The sequence below is a fragment of the Synchiropus splendidus genome, chromosome 17, assembly GCF_027744825.2.
Source record: "Synchiropus splendidus isolate RoL2022-P1 chromosome 17, RoL_Sspl_1.0, whole genome shotgun sequence".
Classification (NCBI taxonomy): domain Eukaryota; kingdom Metazoa; phylum Chordata; class Actinopteri; order Syngnathiformes; family Callionymidae; genus Synchiropus; species Synchiropus splendidus.
In genome coordinates, this window is record NC_071350.1 from 18,028,758 (window position 1) to 18,047,809 (window position 19,052).

The following is a 19,052-nucleotide window of genomic DNA, read 5'->3' on the forward strand; positions in this document are numbered from 1 at the left end:
GAGAGAAGCCTCCAAAGAGCCGAGTGGGACGCAGCGTGGAGCCGGAGTGGATTTAACTAGGGCCCCTGCATGGAGACACTGTGAGCGCCTTCTGTTCTGCTGGACACCGACTGGTGAGTCGATCGGGAGCCACGCCGCAGCACGGTTTTTGCGCGCGTTTCAAGTTCGCACGTCAGAGCTGGAGACTGTATTTGTGCGTGTGTGTGTGGGTGTGTGTGTGTGAGGCCTGAAGCGCGAGACGGTGCGGTTGCTCTCTGACTGACGCGGTAAATGATGAACTCAAGAGCATCAACGCAGCGGAGCGTGTGAACTCCGGAGGAGCGCGATAAGGCTCGATTTACGGGGACCGTAAACGCACCAGCGGAGATTCCTCGCGATAAGAGCGCGCGCGCCGGTGTCGTGTTGTCAACACTACGTTAACAGGCAGCGATAGCATCATTATTGCGAAAACTATTAACTGTCGTGCAGGTACTAACGAAACGATAAAAAAAAAAGTACTTGAAAACACAAATGTATTGACAGGCAGCGCAGTAACTCCAACTCCATCCGGCATTTGCGCCATCATGTTGCATTTACATTCAAACTGAAACGTTCATTTCGTCATGATAAATATCTGAAGTGCATGATGTGGTACCCGCAGTTGCTGCTCATGCGTCAGTAATATTTAGTAGTGTACTACTCCTGAACACTGGGTGTATTTTTTCGTTTTATTTTTACGATAAATATTAGGCGTAGTAGTTGTAGAAGCACTTGTACAAGTCGTTGGTGCATTGCAATCGAACAGCACACGCAGCAGTCATCTTAAAATTACCAACAGTACAAGTACTATAACCATCAGAAGCCGTGGCAAAGCCAGGAGTAGTATCTGTACTTGTTGCAGCTACAAAGCAGCTTGTAATTTTGTCCGACGAGTAGGATAGAAATAAAAACAGTAGTACAACACTGGACAGTTCTAATGGTAGAGACAGCATCACAACGGTAGATGTAGTAATGCGATTATTAAGACTCAAAGTAGTTCTACGATTGGAATGACTGGGAGTACTTGACTTAGTACTGTTGCACAACTCAAAAAAATTACAGTGGGGTCGGCAGTAGTAGTAGTATTGGAGGGGAAATATTACACAGTAAAGTCGTATTAGGACGTCAAAATTCTTCATACAGCTTGTGTCGGTTTTAAGTTTTGTTTTTAAAAATGTATATATATATATATATATATATATATATATATATATATATATATATAATATAGTCATTGAACAAAACCATGTGCTTATGCATTCTCTTGTACACTGTCAGGCAGTTTTCAGCAACTAAGAAAGAGAAGAATTCATTTCTATTTTAAGTCAAATACTGAATAATTCAGAGATATTTCACGTGATGAGACTGTAACTCCTGTCTGTCTCCTCCTCTTCTGCTCCTCAGGCGGCTGTGATGGAACTGAATCTATCCAAGAATGGGATTTCACACGCAGACTCAGGTAGGAACCGACAGTCTTGCGTCTTTTTTTTTTTTTTATCACGCTCAACAGACCTCCGAAGACGGCGAAACTTTTGAAACATTTGGGGGATCAAGAACACTTCAACTCGAATTTTCTTCGACTAGTAATGTCACAGTGTAGCTCAAAAATGTTTTGTGTTTTTCATGTATAATTTTTCCATACACACACACATACACACACACACATTATATATATATATATATATATATATATATATATATATATATATATATATATATATATATATATATATATATATATATATATATATATATATAAATCGTTAGAAAATCGTTGACATTTTTCGTCACATCATTGACATCCATCTGGTGCAATAATTTTCAAGGTTTAGTTGTTTGAGCCACAATTCTCTTTAGAGTTTCATAATTAGGGAGAATAAAGCGGTGAGCAGACGTGATGTCAGCTTTGGTGAATCACGATGAAGCGAGCTTGTTGTTATTTACACCTGGCCGGATGCTGGCGGTTAAGCTGCAGCTCGGTCTGGGCCGAGCATCACCAGGACAATAATCAGCCGTGTCCTTCTCCGGTTTCCTTCAGCTCCAGTTTCCTCCTGCCGCTTTAATTTTCTGCTCGCTTCTGCGGCGCCTTTTCCTCTGATTAACGGCGCGTTTATTTTCACTCCTCCGAGTTAAAATACGAGTGTTTGCTCAGCCACTGGCCTTTTACCTGCAGCCCCGCCGGATGGAAAGGCTTTCGAACTCATCCATCACAGGCAAGTGGCTCTTCAGAGCTGCAGCCGAGCGGCGGCTGCGGGCTTGGATCAGACCCATCTATCGGGCTCGGCATCGCGGACGGAGCGCGGCTCTCGGAGTCAGCGAGTTTATCGCCATTAAAATCAGTCCAATTAACTCCAAGTGTCTCACATTATCTCGATATCGTTATCTATGTTTGAATGCTAATAAACATTCGCCCGGTCGTGCGTCATGCGCAATTACGCAAAGCTGCAACAAATGTGCTGAATAAAAGCGGAACAAAGAAGGTAGACTTAATGAGAGATGGTCAGTTATTTGGTTGGTGTTTGTTATACATTATTTCTCTCTATATTCCACATAATGTCTAATTTTAGCAGCGAAAGCGTCACATGAAGTCAAACTAATCCCTAGTTTTTAACCCACAAAAACAGCATACGAAGCACTGAAGTATAGCGACCTCTAGTTCCGTTCATAAGACCAGATACTTATCATTCATATTTAATACTTAAAACGTGAGGGATACTATCGTATCACGGTCAGTTGGTAGAGTTAGCGAAAGAAAAACGGTGGGGGTAGGAGTGTATTTCTAAACCCGACGCTAAGACGGCTTTCAAAGTTTGACAGGTTTTAAATGGTCTGACATTGTGCAGTGAGGTGTGCGCACATCGAAGTGTTTCTAAAGTATCAAGAATCGTTTCTCTCTCGGACGAGGTCACAGGGGTCAAGTGACGACATCTCGCACGCATTGTGCTCGTCATTTTTGCGTCAAATTTTCCGGTTTAAAGAAAGAAGCTGAGAAGGTAAAATAAAGGTGGGGGTAATATTGATGATAAGAAGCTATAGTATAAGTTGAATTAAAGTAGGTATTTCGCATGCGTGATTATATTATGAGGGAAAAATTACATACTTTTACGTCTGACAAATTGTATTGTGGGTATTTCATAAATTGTAAAAGCAGAAAGATTTTGCAAAAAATGCAAAAGAATGCACAAACTGGATTTAAAAAAATAGGGCGACGCTGGCTGAGAAATGTAGAATATTGAACAGTATTTATGAAGCTAAAACAGATGAAACAGAAATTAGCAAAGAAAAATATACAAAGTTAAACTATAAACACGTTTGAGTAAATAGCAAAAAACCACCCAAAATTTAAAATAAAATGAGAAGAGTTAAAATATTAGAGTAAAATATATTTTTGATTGATCATAAGTTTTAAAAAGTCTTGGCTCTGGTAGGTCCCGGGACAGACAGAGGTGAGGCCCTATGTGGCCCCTGGGCCGCCTGCTGCCCACCTCAGCTTTGGACCTGCCTCGCTCACTCAGTTGGCACTTGACCGGGCCCAGAAACCCAATCTGGGCCTGAGACGGACCCGCGGGCTGCGGCTGAGCAGACGCAGCGACAGAAGTGGTTGTTGACAGTTTGCACAATCGTGACCCTGCAGGCCATCATTCCGGTCCGACTGCTGTCAAGAGTCATACAAAGGAGCCAGAAGACCTGCGACTGGCGCCGGTCCGAGTCAGACTAGGGCTCGGGTCGGTGCGACACCGAGATCATGTTGCAGATCTTGTAGTTTGTAAGATGATGTCATGCATCAGGGGGCTGATGCTGAAGCTGGAACGCTCTCAAAACATGGAGTTTACTTGTTTGTTTGTCACTTCCATCATGAGTTCAGGAAAGAATATCAAAGCTTTAGTAGCAACTGAAGGTTTGAGGCTTAAAAACAACCCTCAGACTCATGACCATTATTTTTTAGTTTGGTCTGTGAGTGACTAAGGTCTGGCATCGGGGCCTCATCTGGCCCTTGGGGCTCATGTCTGGTCCCCATGAACTCAATTTAAAAGTGTGCATTCCTTTTGTCTTCAAACTTCCAATGAGATCATGGTTCTGAATTCTCCCTGTTTGTAGAGCGTTTCTACTCGTCTTTTTCATTAAAATGTGTTCTGTTTGCATTACGAATCTTGTTTTCGCTTGCGTTTCAAGTTAACCTTGAATAAACTCTCCATTTTCATCACTTAAAAACCATCATCGTTCATTCAGATTCAGTGTCGCGGATTATTGACTTTTTTTCTTGCAAACATTAGCACAAATGTGAGACAGTTTTCTCATCTCATGATTGTTTATTATGAGTCCTAAACGTAGCCATGGGAACCGACACTGACTAATTACAATATAATTCCCAGCACCTTTGGTGTAAGGTCAAACGCCCTCATAGAGGAGCGAAACCAAACAGAGATGAACCGAGCTTCCGCATTATTTTCCAGGTATTTTCATAAATTAAAATGCATGTTCCCAACAGAATTATGAGACATTTCATTTCTAATAAGAATATAGGCTACGTCACGTTCAAATTGCTTGTATATTGACAACTTAAAAGAAAATTATTAAAATTAAAATGTAGAATATTTTCCCTATTCACGTCTACACAGTACATGCTATGACACCCATCTCTTGATGTGACAAGCTGTTTATTATTTATTTATTTATACACATGCAGTATGAGAACCTCAACCTAAATATTGGCGTAATCTTTCTAAAATCATTTCCTAGCAGAAAAAAAACTGCTGAGTCATGTAAGTAATACTATAACACTATAACACTCGTCATTGTGACCCACGAGTCATTCGGAATACTTCAATATGATAATAATCACAGCAAGGCATCATGAAAAAGCGCTGGTTCATGTTTCCCGTGATCTCAAAGTTAGGCTTCTGGAGCTGGAGTTTTTCTGTTGTCACACATTTACTCATACAAACATGCTAAACTCAGCCACTAAGGGTTTTCAAAGAAGCTCTAGCGTGCGTGAAAACAAATAATTCAAAAGTAAAAACTGCTGACTAATGTGAGCGGTTGATGCACTGGCACAAAGGTTCACTAGCATCACAGAAGCATTGAAAATGTTCAGATTAACTGCAGCAGATCAACACTTGGGTGTTTGTTGTGCACATGTGGACTCACAAAGGTTTGGGCTCCTCATACAGGTGACGTTCAACACAGGTTATTTTGACTGGACTATCAATCATTTCTGACATCGCAGAACGACTCATTTTGTCTTCCTGTCGCTTTATTTATGGTGTTTATTTCAAAAGGTTAGGGATTTATGTGGAATTGTGTCAATGTCCGTTTACTGCTGTTCACGATAAACGCACAATAATTTTGTTTTCTCTTCATTGTGGAGGAAACAGTAACTGGGCAGGTCCGAGCAAATGTTTGCTCAGCTCAGTACATAACCCAGATCTACCTGTGTGTGCGTGTGTGTGTGTGTGTGTGTGTGTGTGAGCTGCACCCTGCTACATTTCATTGCATTTCCAACATGCCTGCACAGAGAAAAGAGCGTGTGTGTAGTTTCCATTATTCCCCTGATATTGCACTTTTTCCAGGACAGCTAGCGCTGCTAACCTTTAGAAACCCGCTTCTAGTAACTTAGAAAAACAGTACTTTACGTGTATTTACTTTAGCTACTTTCAAGTACACATTTCGCGTTAACTTAAATTAGAATTTCTAGCGTGCCATGCATCCTGTCCACGGGCTTGGTCCATAAACAGTGTAGCAACAACCGCGCACGATAAAATTTGCGCGCAAATCCTATTGCTTCTGTTTCACATTAAAAAAAAACATTCGTGACGTTTACATTTGCGCGGATTCTAACCTGTACATAAACAGCGCCTTCCAGTTCTCCAGAATCATTTTTTATTTAAGAATCTGCAACCGGAAACCAACCTAAATATCAGTGAACTAATGTGAGGTTTCTAAGAATCCACCTCCACCAACGTGACGTCAGGTTGGCTTGTTTGGGTGGATGCTTTTTCTTCTGCCGGTGGGCGGGACGACAGATGTGGGTGGAGAGCCGGGGCTTCCTCGAGGTCCGACATTAGCGTATCTCTGCAGCCAGTGCGCACCGCGGCGAGAGGCGCGGACGAGCAGTGGACACTCGGGTGGAGATCTCTCCGCGTTTCTCGCTCATGTCGCGATCTCGGATTGTTTCTAGAGTAGCGTTGAGGGGGACCTCTGTGCAGACCGGGATTCACCCCGTTTCTTCTGTGTACGCACCCTTCTCTTCAAGGTGGGATGAATTTGGACAGAATCTCTGAGGCAGTGAGGCCACCGCCGTCCCGCGACGTGGCCCCCGCGTTTCATTTACCCAGAACTTCCACCAGCAGCAGTCGAGGAACGTTAGAGAACTCGAGCAGCGAATCTTCCGACACAGAGCTGGCAGGTACAACAACAAAAAAACACTCCAAAACACCAGCACGCAGTGCGTAAAACACAGCAGAGGCGCGGGACGTTTACAGCTTGAACTCAACACGAATGCATTTTTGTTTGTGCGACACCGGTTCGAGAGTCTGACCAGGGCTCTTGGCAGAGGCAGGGGACGTGTGCAGAGCTGGCCTGCTGTCAGTGGATGCATTAAGAGGAACTGTAAATATTTAAAGCTCCCACCATTTAAAGCAGGCGGCGAAAAATGGTGGACATTTTTACGGCTCTTTGTTTACACGTGGAAGCTTTTTCGTTGGGAAAAGATCGAGGACGGTCAGACGCGTTTCACACGGGTCAGACCGAGGTCCGACCCGAACACACACGGAAAGATCCGCACGCGCAGCTCGACTGGCGGCAACACTTCGAAATACCCAACACACTCGAGACACACAGCAGCAAACTCAGCTCAAAACTGTGGTACACTGCGATCTCAAAAGTTGTGCAAATAATTTGAAACTCGACAAGCAAACAAAACGCAAATCACTTATATTTATATCGTACCTTTTGTTCAACAGTCTAAAAAACATACGTATTGATGTGATTGATGGTTTTTAAAGCGTGACTCGTACGAAATTGAGAGCTGTAATTGAAATTGCAGTTGTTTTTTTACATAATAATTCGAAGTAAACATACGTTTTAACGTTCCGTTTTTGTTTTCATTTCTGCGTTGCTTTACAGTTAGAGCGGGTTTTAATGCAAAAACAGGGATTTGCATTTAGAGGCGAGGACTCGTGGATTTCCTCAGCACCACCGCAGAGAACCAGGGTTTCAGTGTTTGGACAGGTGCTGTTGTCCTTTGATGACAAATGAGAAATATAATCTTGGGGGCTGTGGAGGAGAGTCAGGGGCTGAATCTGCAAGTTCACGTGAAAAATACTGCTCTGAAATATGCCGTTTTATTTCTAGGAAGCGTTTTAATTCTGATGTCAGTTGGAAAAACCAATTGTCCACAGGATGGTTGGGAACAAAACTGAAATTATAATTATATATTTAACCCCAGTTAAAGGTTAATATCATGGTTATTATTTTTTTTTTTTCGTTTTTATTTGTGCGTCTTTTCATCTAGACACTTGTGTGACCCATGTTACGCGTCTCTATTTTTCACTCGGATCTCCGCAACTGGAATAATAAGTTCATGACTCTCATCAACTGCATCTCCACTGGAGTAACAGTTTGGACTCTCTCCACAGAGAAGGAGCGCAGCGCCGAACAGAGGAGCGATGACGGAAACGTGGACGATCCGAAGAAGAAGAAGCAGCGGCGGCAGCGGACTCACTTCACCAGCCAACAGCTGCAGGAGCTGGAGGCCACTTTCCAGAGGAACCGCTACCCGGACATGAGCACCAGGGAGGAGATCGCCGTCTGGACCAACCTGACCGAGGCCCGAGTCCGGGTAAGAGAAACCCCTCTGCTGTTCTGCTCACTAAAAAAGCCCAGGGTAACAGCGCATTACACGGTTAAACAATGACACAATTTCGCATATTCAATACAGTTTTATACAGAAAAGCCACGTTAAATCGAAATCATTTTTTATTAAAATGAATTGGTTTGCGTTAGATTAATATCAAATAATATACCATTATTAGGACCCAAACACTGAATAACGTCTACGAATCCTATTTAATAATTATAGCTGAGCTTGTACGATTAGAGTCCACTTTGATTTTTTTTTTTTTTTAAGTTCGTTTGTTTCGTCGTCGTTCGTTTGATCGAGGTTGTCAAAAGACAAATATCTGTTCGTCACTCTACTTAGAACCGCTTTAAAAGATCAAGCACTTTTTTTCGGCAGGTATCCGTGAGATCTTCGTCCACCAGTCAAGCACAACGAAAAATGACAGATAAACCACAGCTTCTCTCGAAATAAAAAAAGGGAAATAATCAGTTAAAGATTTGTGAATGTGTTATTTATTAACGCATGAGATAAAGCAAACGGATTTAGCTGAAGGTTAAAAGATAAACTAGTAAATTTTATGTGTTAATTGGTGACTGGTCTGGTTATCTAGACAAGTAATGTAGGGTAGAATAACTTCAACTTTAAACACTATGATCGAGATTTAACGGAGAATTTGGGATGAAGACAAATGCATGCGCAGTATAATGCTTTATGATGAGATAAAAAAAACATAAATGACCATGAGCATTACTTAACACTCACAATAAAGTTTTAATTTAGTCGCCAAGATTAAGATACTTAATTTTAAAATAATTAGCTTTGAACAACGATTAAAATTAAAATAATTTCAACCTGAGCACTTTTCCTTTTAATAATATATCGTCTTTTAAATCGTAAAGTATGAGTTTAAAACGAAAACAAAAATCAAATCAATTTTATTCTAGAATATATTTTCAATAGATTTTGTTCTGTTTATAATAAGAACATGAACGTCAGTTACTTTTTTTAAACTATAAAATCATTGTCTCGTACATTAAGAACATCGAAGGAAACCAGTGAAAACCATCAGCGCAAGTTAAACACTAATATTTAATTTACATTTATATTCCGGGGCAATAAATTAAACATAAATGATGCTGAGGGTCAAGAAGCAGCCATTTAAAGACTTACCGTGTTTACATTCGGAACAGCGCGGCTGCTTTGACTGTAAATACGGTTCAGACAAATATTTATGTGCGCGTTTTTACCACCAACCGTGCTGCCTTCAGGGACCGTCGGTTAGACACACACACAACGTCCCTATTCAAGGTTTTAAAAGTCAAATTTAGAGGGAAAGTGCGCGAGATTTGGTTTACAACATCAGTCAAGGGCGGTTATTTGGAAAACACTCGACTTTTTAAATGTGTTATTTGAGGTCCTTTGACTTCAATCGGTCCTCCTCTAATAAACTGCGGGTTTTCGTGTCCCTCTATTTTTGAACAAAGTTTCCGATGGACACCAGTTCGCGAGACGAGGCGCGGACACACGCCCGTCATTACAGAGGCAGCGAGCTGCGGGACATTGCTGCGCTACAAACAGCGTGTTCTGTGGTACAGCGAGCTGAATGTGTTCGATCGAAACACACCGGCTCCGCGTCGACGCGCTAGTTTCTGCCTCTAAATGGAATGAAATGCGTTTAAAACGCAGCAAATGAGCAACGCCATTAAAGTAATTAGCTTTATTTATGGAAACACGCACTCGCGCGCACACACCATCCAATTTATATTTTTTCAAACGGTTCAGCGAGTATTTTAATTATTTCCTGCTTTAATTTTTACCTGTCTCGAAAAACAAGTCAATATAATTATAATAACAATTATTATCAATAATAATATTAATGAAATGATTTGTTAATTTAGATACAGCAGTCAATTTATTATTAATGCATTAAGTATTTAAAACATATGGTTAAAAAAAAAAAAAAAACAGTAGTGGTAATATTTGGATTCGAACCCACTATAGCGTAGTAGTAGCAGCTGCAGTCAAAGTACTTTCATTAGTAGTGGTGGTGGTCATAGAATAGTGGCAGACTGAGTAGTATTAAGTGCAGATATTGTATGACTGAAAGTACACCGTATGCGCTTGGAAGTTCACGGTGGAGAGCGGCGCCTTGTTGGACCAGTTGTTGTAGTTGTAGGCCGGGTACATGTACCCACCTTGCTTGATCTCTAGAAGTAGATCAATAAAGGCAGTGGTAATAGAGAATTGGGTGAAATTCTGATTCATTTTCTGTTGAAGTACAATTACTGGACAAGTAGTATTACAAGCGGACAAGGAGAAGTGTGTTAAGTAGTGTTCTTGATAGTGCCTGTAGTAGCGCTAGAAGTACTGATCATATGGGAGCAGCAATAGTGACGATAGAAGTAGTCATACAAGCAGCACCAGAAGTAGAAGTAGTAAAATTGCAGTAGTTGTTGCCATGTTAGTAGCAAATGTAGCAGAATCAGTACTCCCAGTAATAATTTTGAAGTAATTTTGGTATCCATAGAAGAAGCAGTGTTTTTTTTACATCAGAAGTTGTGGGGGATTGTAGTAGCGGTTGTGTGGAAATAGTAGTAGGAATACTACTAACTGCATGCATTTTTTTTCATTGCTGTTTATTGTCTTTGAGTCATGATTAACCGTGTTTGAGTTGTACTTTTAGCATTATTTGTTGTTGCTGTATTAGTGTAACAGTTTTTCTGCAGAAGCAGCGGTAGAAATTGTAGTAGTACTGCATACATTAGTATTCATAATAGTTTAGTTCATTGTTAGTCCAGTTTGTTTTAGTAAAAACAAGAGGGTGAAACATGAAAATATTCCTCTCTGTGAAGGTTTGAAAACAAAGTGAAATAGGTTCGAGGGAGCAGAGAACAAGAAATGGCCAGTGGTTGATGTGAAGGTGGGACTGGCTGTAGTCAGTGTGGTGGACTACTGACAACTCTGAGAAGTCTGAGTACTTGCCATGAACGTTGGCAGGTTATGAAGGAGAGGAAAACGCTGAAAAGGCTGATGATACTGATGAAGATCGCACAGCTGATGATGGTGGTTTTAAACATTAATGGCAATAATTCCTGCAGAGATCTCAAAACCTCCAGACCCGGCGTGACATTCCTGAGTCAGAGCGAGTCTAGGTAAAGGTCCTCCCCTACTGGCCTGTCTAGTAAACCAAGTTAAGTTCAGCATTGGAGTTAGCACTAGCGGTGCGGTACCCTGAAGCGATGGTCCGAAGGTAGCACCACAGGGAAGGAAAAGAGCTGAGCTAAAGGGCAGAGCCTTCCATACACAAATCAGGCTGCAGAGTCGTAACCTAAATATCTCTCACCTCAGGTGTGGTTCAAGAACCGACGCGCCAAATGGAGGAAGCGTGAGCGGAACCAGCAGATGGACTTGTGTAAGAACAGCTACCTGCCTCAGTTCAGCGGCCTCATGCAGCCGTACGACGACATGTACCCGGCCTACACCTACAACAACTGGACCAACAAGGCTCTGACCCCGGCGCCGCTCTCCACCAAGAACTTCACCTTCTTCAACTCCATGAGCCCCCTGACCTCCCAGTCCATGTTCTCAGCCCCGAACTCCATCTCCTCCATGACCATGGCCTCGGGCATGGGGCACTCGGCGGTGCCAGGGATGCCAACGCCAGGTCTCAACAACATCAGCAACCTGAACGGTATCGGCACGTCCGGCATCAACTCGGCCATGTCGACCCCGGCGTGTCCGTACGGGCCCCCGGGCTCTCCGTACAGCGTGTACCGGGACACTTGCAACTCCAGTTTGGCCACGCTCAGACTCAAATCCAAACAGCACCCCACTTTTGGATACAGCGGCCTGCAGAGCCCCGGGTCCAGCCTGAACGCCTGCCAGTACAACAGCTGACGGGCCAAACGTCCACCTGAGTCTCTCCACACGTACAGACTTCAGATTCAAAGACGACTGGATTAGTTGCAATCTTATAGAGGATTATGCGGGTTTTCTGTTGACCTTTGAACTTGCACAGCAATTGTCCAGGTTTGGGGATTTGTGTTTTTGTCGATGAAGACGTGTTACATTGCTGCGTTGTACATACACAAATGTAAATATATACAAGTCTAACATATGAACAGACGATGGGATTTTTGTTGTTGTTGTTGTGCATTTGACGACCAAATCAGTTTAATGAACTTGACGGAAAAAAAGAAGAAAAAAAAAAACATAAAATATAACTGTAGATATTTTACTGCTTCTGTGTGTTTTGTTATTATCATACGGAATTCACTTGAGACAAAAATCTGCTCTGTTGCAAGATAATTATTAAAAATAAATATTTACCCACAAAACCACAAAGAGCACTGATTCTTAAAGCCAGACAGAAAGACCACTCAAATATAAGCAAAACATTCTTCAGTTATTAAATATATTAAAAGCTATTTAATAAAGATAAAATTAAAACAAATAGAAAGTGATTCATCACTTAAATGATAAAATGACAGTTTTTGTAAATCATTATTTCCCCCAAAACATATGTCTAAAAATATGCTTAAAATAATTAAAAAAAATGTTTTGAAAACTGGATACATTTTTAGCAACAAAAATAACATACATTTTGCAATTATATTTTCTTCTTGTGTTGTTCTCAAAATGATGCCACGATGAAAAAAATTAACTACAATCATGTGCTCATTATCTTAGCTATAACTTGAATATAAGTACATGAATATTAGTATACTGCTGATTAACGCAGTCACTTTCCCAGACATTCATATCATATATATATATTCAATATACAAAGATCTAAAACATCAAATGACATTCCTCCACTAACTACGAACAGAACATGGTGACTTCATCTGACCGGGAAAAAGAAAATCTTTGCTTCCTTGTTCTCCACTCTGGTCAGGGAATGTCTCCTGAAGCAGATTATTTTCTGAAGTGAATCAGTTATTTCTGTCGTCACAAGAGCTGAAGATGTCGGTTGGCTGATGCATACATACATCTAATCTATCTGGAAACGAAGTAGTGCCGCATGTTTAAGTGTTTTGTACAGAAGTGTAAGATTCCGAAATCCTCTCGGCTGTAAACAAGAATCGCTCCTTGTGTTTATTGGTTTCATATTTGTTTGAATAAAGTCCAACAAAAGAGGTTTATTCCGATATGTTCTGCAAGAGTCTGCTGTTTGAGTCCCAGCAGAGCGAAATGAACAACAAATCCGACACAAATTGACAGTTTAAACGGATTAACTCGGTAATATTGAAGGTTTTTTTTAGGGATTAGCGGGACCGTCCACAGTAATCTGGGTTTAGAGAACTATTTCTTCTGGTCACTTTAAAGCTTCATCGTGCAGGATCTGTTTTTTCTCCTCATCGCAGATTAAATTAGACTCTGCCGAAGGAAATGAGTGTTTATTTTGCAGACTCTGGAACTTCAATATTGTCTAAATTCACAGGAATTATCGGGATTATCGTCTGAATATGTAATATTCTCAGCTATTGTTCTTCGGGAATATTAAATGAAGTGGGAAATGGGCTCCGTCACTTGTTTTTGACGGCGCAGAAATTTTCGCTGCCTCCTGTGCGTGGTGGCTCGGCGTGTCGTGACCTCGCACAGATTACGTCTAACCTGGCTATTTCACGCTAATCTCAGCGTGAATTAACATCTTGTGTGGAAGTTCTGTTTCCAGTTTATTTGAGCAGCTGGAGAGAGAAACTGTGTGCGTGATAGCGTACACCAGAACATGTGGACAAACTGCCGCTGAGGCTCGCTGCGTCCAAACAAGATTAATCTGGGCCGTATCATATCTGGCAACACCTGCGCAGATCCTCGTATCTAAATTACCTCGCCTCCTCATGATATTAGCCGGGCCTGCGCAGGATTGTGTGCTTTAGCTGATAGCGCAGGATGTTGGGATTGACTGAGGTTCTTTACAAACTTCAACAAACCTGCAGTGAGCCAGGAAAAACAAGCGGCTCACCATTCAAATGTCACTAGCATGTTAGCTTTGGTTGGTCGTTGTAGAAATTACGTCACTTGGTTACTTTGCTGCAAATGCTGTGAAAGTTCCAGAACGCAAAATCGTATTTAGTAAACTAAAATGACCAGCACTTGACCACGCTTGAGTCAAAAATTGTGCCTAGTCATGCTAGTTCATCATAGCCGTCTAACTGAACGCACATCCACTGACCCGCGAGGGTGGTGGAATAAACGCAAGCTATGCTAACTGCTAGTCACCAAATTTAACATGAAGTCATAGGATTTAGCAGAGTAAGTTTCAAAAAGTACGCATTAATGTTGATACTGATACTCCACTTTGAAAGTGTTTCATAAACTAACAAGAAAAGAAATTGCAAACATAAGCACGTCACTAAATACAACACTGGATATATAACAGACAATCAAACACTCAGATAAAAAACATAATTTAACATTATTTTATACAGTATTTAGTTACGTGCATCTGCGTCTCTGAATCTGTTCCGGAGTTTGAGTTGCAAAAGATGGGTTCTGCTGGTTTTTGGCTGTAAATAGAAAAAAATAAACGTATCAGGTGCCAGCAGTCGTTGAGGGAAATGCCCAGTAGCCCCGCCTACATAAAGTTTGACTACACAAGAAAATAATTTAACCAAATAGGCAGTTAAACTAACTTAGTTTTACACATCACTTGTGTTTTAAGAAATGGTTGTGGCTTCTCTCCTGTTGCAACTTGTAAAAAGGCAAACTAAAGAAAGCCACGCCCTTCGTTTCATGAGTTTAAATGAAGCTGTAATGTAATTTATCTAAGAAGACATCTAAACACTCCGAGTGTCTACACAGATGTGGCTTGTGGACCAGCTATTTCAAAAAGAGAAGTGGAGTAAGGCCCCAGCTAACCTGGCTACTCGCTAAATGGCAGCTTCAGGCTAACGCTAAGAATGCCAATACTTTAAATTCCCTTTGATTTTGCTGGACAGATAATAAATGAAGACAAAAATGAGAGCACACACAGAGATCGATTACAGTAACAATGATGGCAAAGGTTTGCTCCAGGCTTTCGGGGGTTTAGCTACCAAAATAATGGTAACAACAGCAGAAAAACGGCAGCTGTGTGAGCGAGATTCTGCATCATAAATCATCAATGAGATTAAACTATATTTTCATGACAGCAGATAAGACTCGGCGGCGTCTGATGAAAACAAGATGGAGGATTTCTTCCCGTGACGACAACACCCTGCTCGCCCTCAGAAGCTCCGCCCACCTGCCGAGCGCTAATTAAGAACACCAAGTCGTCTGCCGCGCCGCGCGGGTTTCTGCCGCTGCCAACTGGCCTCATTAAAAACAGAGCGAGACCCAGTTAAAGTCCCGAGCCTGTCGTTGATCCAAAAAACCTCCACCACCAGTCTGTAATCAACAACAGCGCTTCTAGCAACAACACCGTTTTCAACTTTGTTTCTTGGACTTTTACAGCTGCTCTCGTTTTATACACCATGGCACGTTGTTTTATACTTGAGATTTTAAGACATTCAGGAGTAAGAATCATAAAGTCTGGTGACGTCCAAACATTAAAAGACATTAACAAGTACTTTTCTAAAAATATTTTCAGTATTTCATCTGTCAGTGTGAAATGAAGAGAGTTAAAAGTAGCTTATTTGCAGATGCAAAGATGCACCAACATAGATCTCCTGCTGCTCTGAAGGAAGCCATGGCGTCGCACATTCGACGCGAGTGCTGTCGCATACTTTGACGTCTACCTCCTGCCGTTTCGTTTCGTTTCGTTTCGTTTCGTTTCGTTTCGTTCCGTTTATTCGCAAACGTGCAACCGGAGTTTGTCTTGTTTTATTCTCCAAGACCGCCATTTTGGCCGGAGAGGTTTGAGAAGCCAAAGTTTTCAGTCGCGAATTCGCCGTTCGCGAAGAGTGCAAACGAAGAAGGGTTCGTTTTTCGTGACTAAACTTAGCCCGCGACGTATAAAAGCTGCCGCGGTCACAGTTTCAAGTCACTTTAAATGCAATATTCAACTCACCGCTAGTGACGGACAGGTCGACAACCTCCGCTGTTCCCGCCGGTAAGTTCAATCAACGCGGACACGGCACTTCCGGGATGTACCATGTCGTTAAGAGCAGAGGGATGACAGGTGGACAAGCTCCGCCTCTTTCCACCGAAGGTGTTTTTAGAAACATTCTTGAAAATACTGACGAATATTAAGAGCAGACAGTTTCTATAGGAGTTTTGATCGGAAAAAGAAAAATGCAGCTACATTGTACAGCAGAAGTACAGCAGCGGACAAAAAGGTTTCGGACACAATATAACTCAAATAGAATCATGCAACTCTATGTATTTCACAAGACACAAATGCAAATATTTATTTTGAGTTAATTGTTTACAAGAAACATTAGCAAAACTAAATCCTATTTAGACTATTTCAAGGTCTCAACATTGTCGGTGTCAAAGTGAACAAATACCGCGTACAAAACTAAACGAAAAATAAGCCATCATATCATTAATTTAATATTCACTAGTCCTGCCAGCAGCGCACAGTTTAGTGCATGGGAAACGTTTTTTCCACCTCTGTATACTGAAAAACAAAAAAGATGTGGATGGTACTATCTCGGGGTCATTCAGAGGAGTCCTGAATTTCACAACTCTCTAGCATTTTACTTCTTCTTGTTGATGAAGCTTCCCCCTCTGTAGGTCAGTGAAAAATCTGGTCTCTGATTGGCCCCTCTACACTGACGCCACATGCAAATTGGACGCTTTTGTGGCGTGGAAAACCTTTAGCTGTTACTTTCTGCCAAGGGTGATAAGCCTAAAAGCAACGTAAACATCAGGTTTCCATTAATTAAATAAATATTAATGTTCAACTTGAAGCGCTTACGAACAATAGATTCTGGCACGTTCCTCTCAGAAACATCCCGTTGCTTAAATAACTGAACAGGAACTAGATTTCTCTTCCCTCGAGGCCTTCACTGCCTTTATTTAGTCGGACTTCTCCATGTTGTCAGATGTCTGTCATACCCAGCCTCAACATAGTGTCCATATATCACCATCCCTGGTGTCAAATGATGTTCAATAAACAGCATAAAACACCCACTAAATGAATACAGTGATGCGGGAACATCTTTTTTCTGTAAACAAAGAAGACATTATTATAGTCGGCTCAACGGCGTCCTGGCGCTGAGGAGTGTTGACACGTTGCTATGGTTGCTACATTCGAGACTTAAAGATGTTGATCTTGGCGGATGTTCAGTTGGCTGTGTTCGCCGTGATCCCGCCGCTGAACAGGCTTAACATTATACGTCACACTAATACGGAGGAGATAGATGAAAGACCAGTGAAATTAAATCGCATTTTGTATTTATAACTATTTAATTTTTGGTGGAAATTCATTTTCCAAATAGTAAACTGTTTTTATCTGTAGTTACTTTTAGTTCAATACAACCCTGTGAACAACCATTCAGTTTAAAATCTACAAAGCTAAAATAATAATTAAGGATATCTTTAATGCCTGAACAAAGAAGATCCATTTATAAACAAGAGGTTGTCTTGTAAATCGGATGATCGGTCCACAACGGCGGAGTCGGAGCAGAACAAACAGGCTGTGGCGTGAACATCACAGGACTTCATTAATAAAGCTATGAAATTGCTCCTGTCCATCAAAGAGGGCGGAGGCCGACCATCAGGAAGTGACTGACACGATAGCAATGCGCCTGACTTGTGCGGACAAACCCAGATCCCAACCTCCGATCCTGTTCTAGAATCCCACAACGAGATTCAAGGAGCACGACAAACCCGCCGGAAGGCTGCTCGCGGAGGCGCTAGCTGGACAACCAGATCTCCACTCTGAGGCCGGCGTGCAGTAGCAAGCCCGTTTAACAATATAAATTACCGTAATTACACGTTGGCTGAGGAAAATGATGCAATTACCGCCGATACTCCTCTGCACCACAGTAATTCTGTCAGCTGTCTGACACATTACAGTCATTTTGGGATTAGTGGCCGCGCTGAGTCAAACTCCTGCGACTTCACGACATCGATTTTGTTTACACGTGCTGCAAACACAGCCAGGGGAGATAAGGGAGGCCACGGTGTCTGCGGTATGAAGGAATAGAAACACAAACCCATTACCCGGACCTCACCATCAGTCAGCAGCCGGGACGTTCTTGGGACATGCAATTCCATTTCCTGGTTCTGAGTGAAGCCGTGAAGCTGCGTCATGTTTGACGCCGTGACACCAGAGTGCAGTTTTTCCTCAGAGAAGACTTGGACTCCAGACCACGTTTCTATAGTCTCAGTTTTGGTCTTGACACAGACTCGCTTCCCAAGTTTTGGTCTTGACTCGTTCATGGAATAGGTGGTTTGGCCAGAACACTATCAGGTTAAAGTCATGCAAAGAGGTTTTTTCTGAGTCTATTTAGAGTCATTTTTTTCTTTTTCATTCAACAACTGTGCTCCATTTATCCAGGACAAGTCATGAGGATATGTCTCCCATCGAACTCCCATTGGTGAGCACCATGGCGTTCCCAAAACAACCAACATATTATCCCTAGTATTGTCTCCGGTTTTGCTGGTCTCCAGTGAAATCTCACCTGTGTGATGATCCCCGGGGCTCCTCCTCCCTGGCATACCTCACCTGAGGGGCAGCTAAAAGGTATCAGGACAAGACGCGCAACCACAACAATGAAGACGAGCCTCTGCTCTGGGCCTCTTCTGGATGGCATGACACCACCTCCAAGCCCGTTCATTCTATGGTTGAGTGGCTAAAGCTTTCACGAAGTCCAGAGATCCATGTAATACCAGGTCACCAGTTGGGCCCCGTCCCCCAGCAGGAGGACTCATCTCCAACCGCGATGAGGTCAGTCAGTCAACTGAAGGGCTCAGTAATGGAGCTTCCTCACTTGTCCAAGGCCACCATGGTGCTGCCATATTTCTCCGCCCTCAGATGGAGGCCGACACCTGCTTCCATCCAGCCCTGAAACGGTCTCCAACTGATCATGTAATCCCTTCACTTGGAAACTCCAGTTCATAATAGTTCATTACTTGTTTGTCTGAACTTCTTTTGACACATTTTCTGGCAGAAATATCCAACTAGTCAGCCAGCCGTGAGTATATATCAGAGAAACCAGACACTGAGGATTACGCTGGGGTTCCTGTTGGAACGCCGACTTGATGGACCCAAACACGTTTTATGGCCTCTCCGAGCTGCTGAGCTGAGTCGCAGCCAAGC

General features: G+C 42.2%; 1 protein-coding gene across 2 annotated transcripts; it reads left to right on the forward strand.

The window, feature by feature from the left end:
- On the forward strand, nucleotides 1–12,984 carry pitx1 (paired-like homeodomain 1). 2 transcript variants are annotated; one of them, XM_053847920.1, is made up of 5 exons: nucleotides 4–113; nucleotides 1,423–1,477; nucleotides 6,272–6,424; nucleotides 7,656–7,858; nucleotides 11,207–12,984. In XM_053847920.1, the coding sequence occupies exons 2-5, from the start codon at nucleotides 1,432–1,434 to the stop codon at nucleotides 11,753–11,755; spliced, it is 951 nt and encodes a 316-aa protein (XP_053703895.1). In that variant the 5' UTR covers nucleotides 4–113; nucleotides 1,423–1,431; the 3' UTR covers nucleotides 11,756–12,984. The 2 variants fall into 2 exon arrangements, with proteins under 2 accessions (XP_053703896.1, XP_053703895.1); XM_053847921.1 differs by lacking the exon at nucleotides 6,272–6,424 and having other exon boundaries at nucleotides 1–113.
- Nucleotides 12,985–19,052: the final 6,068 nt, after the last annotated feature.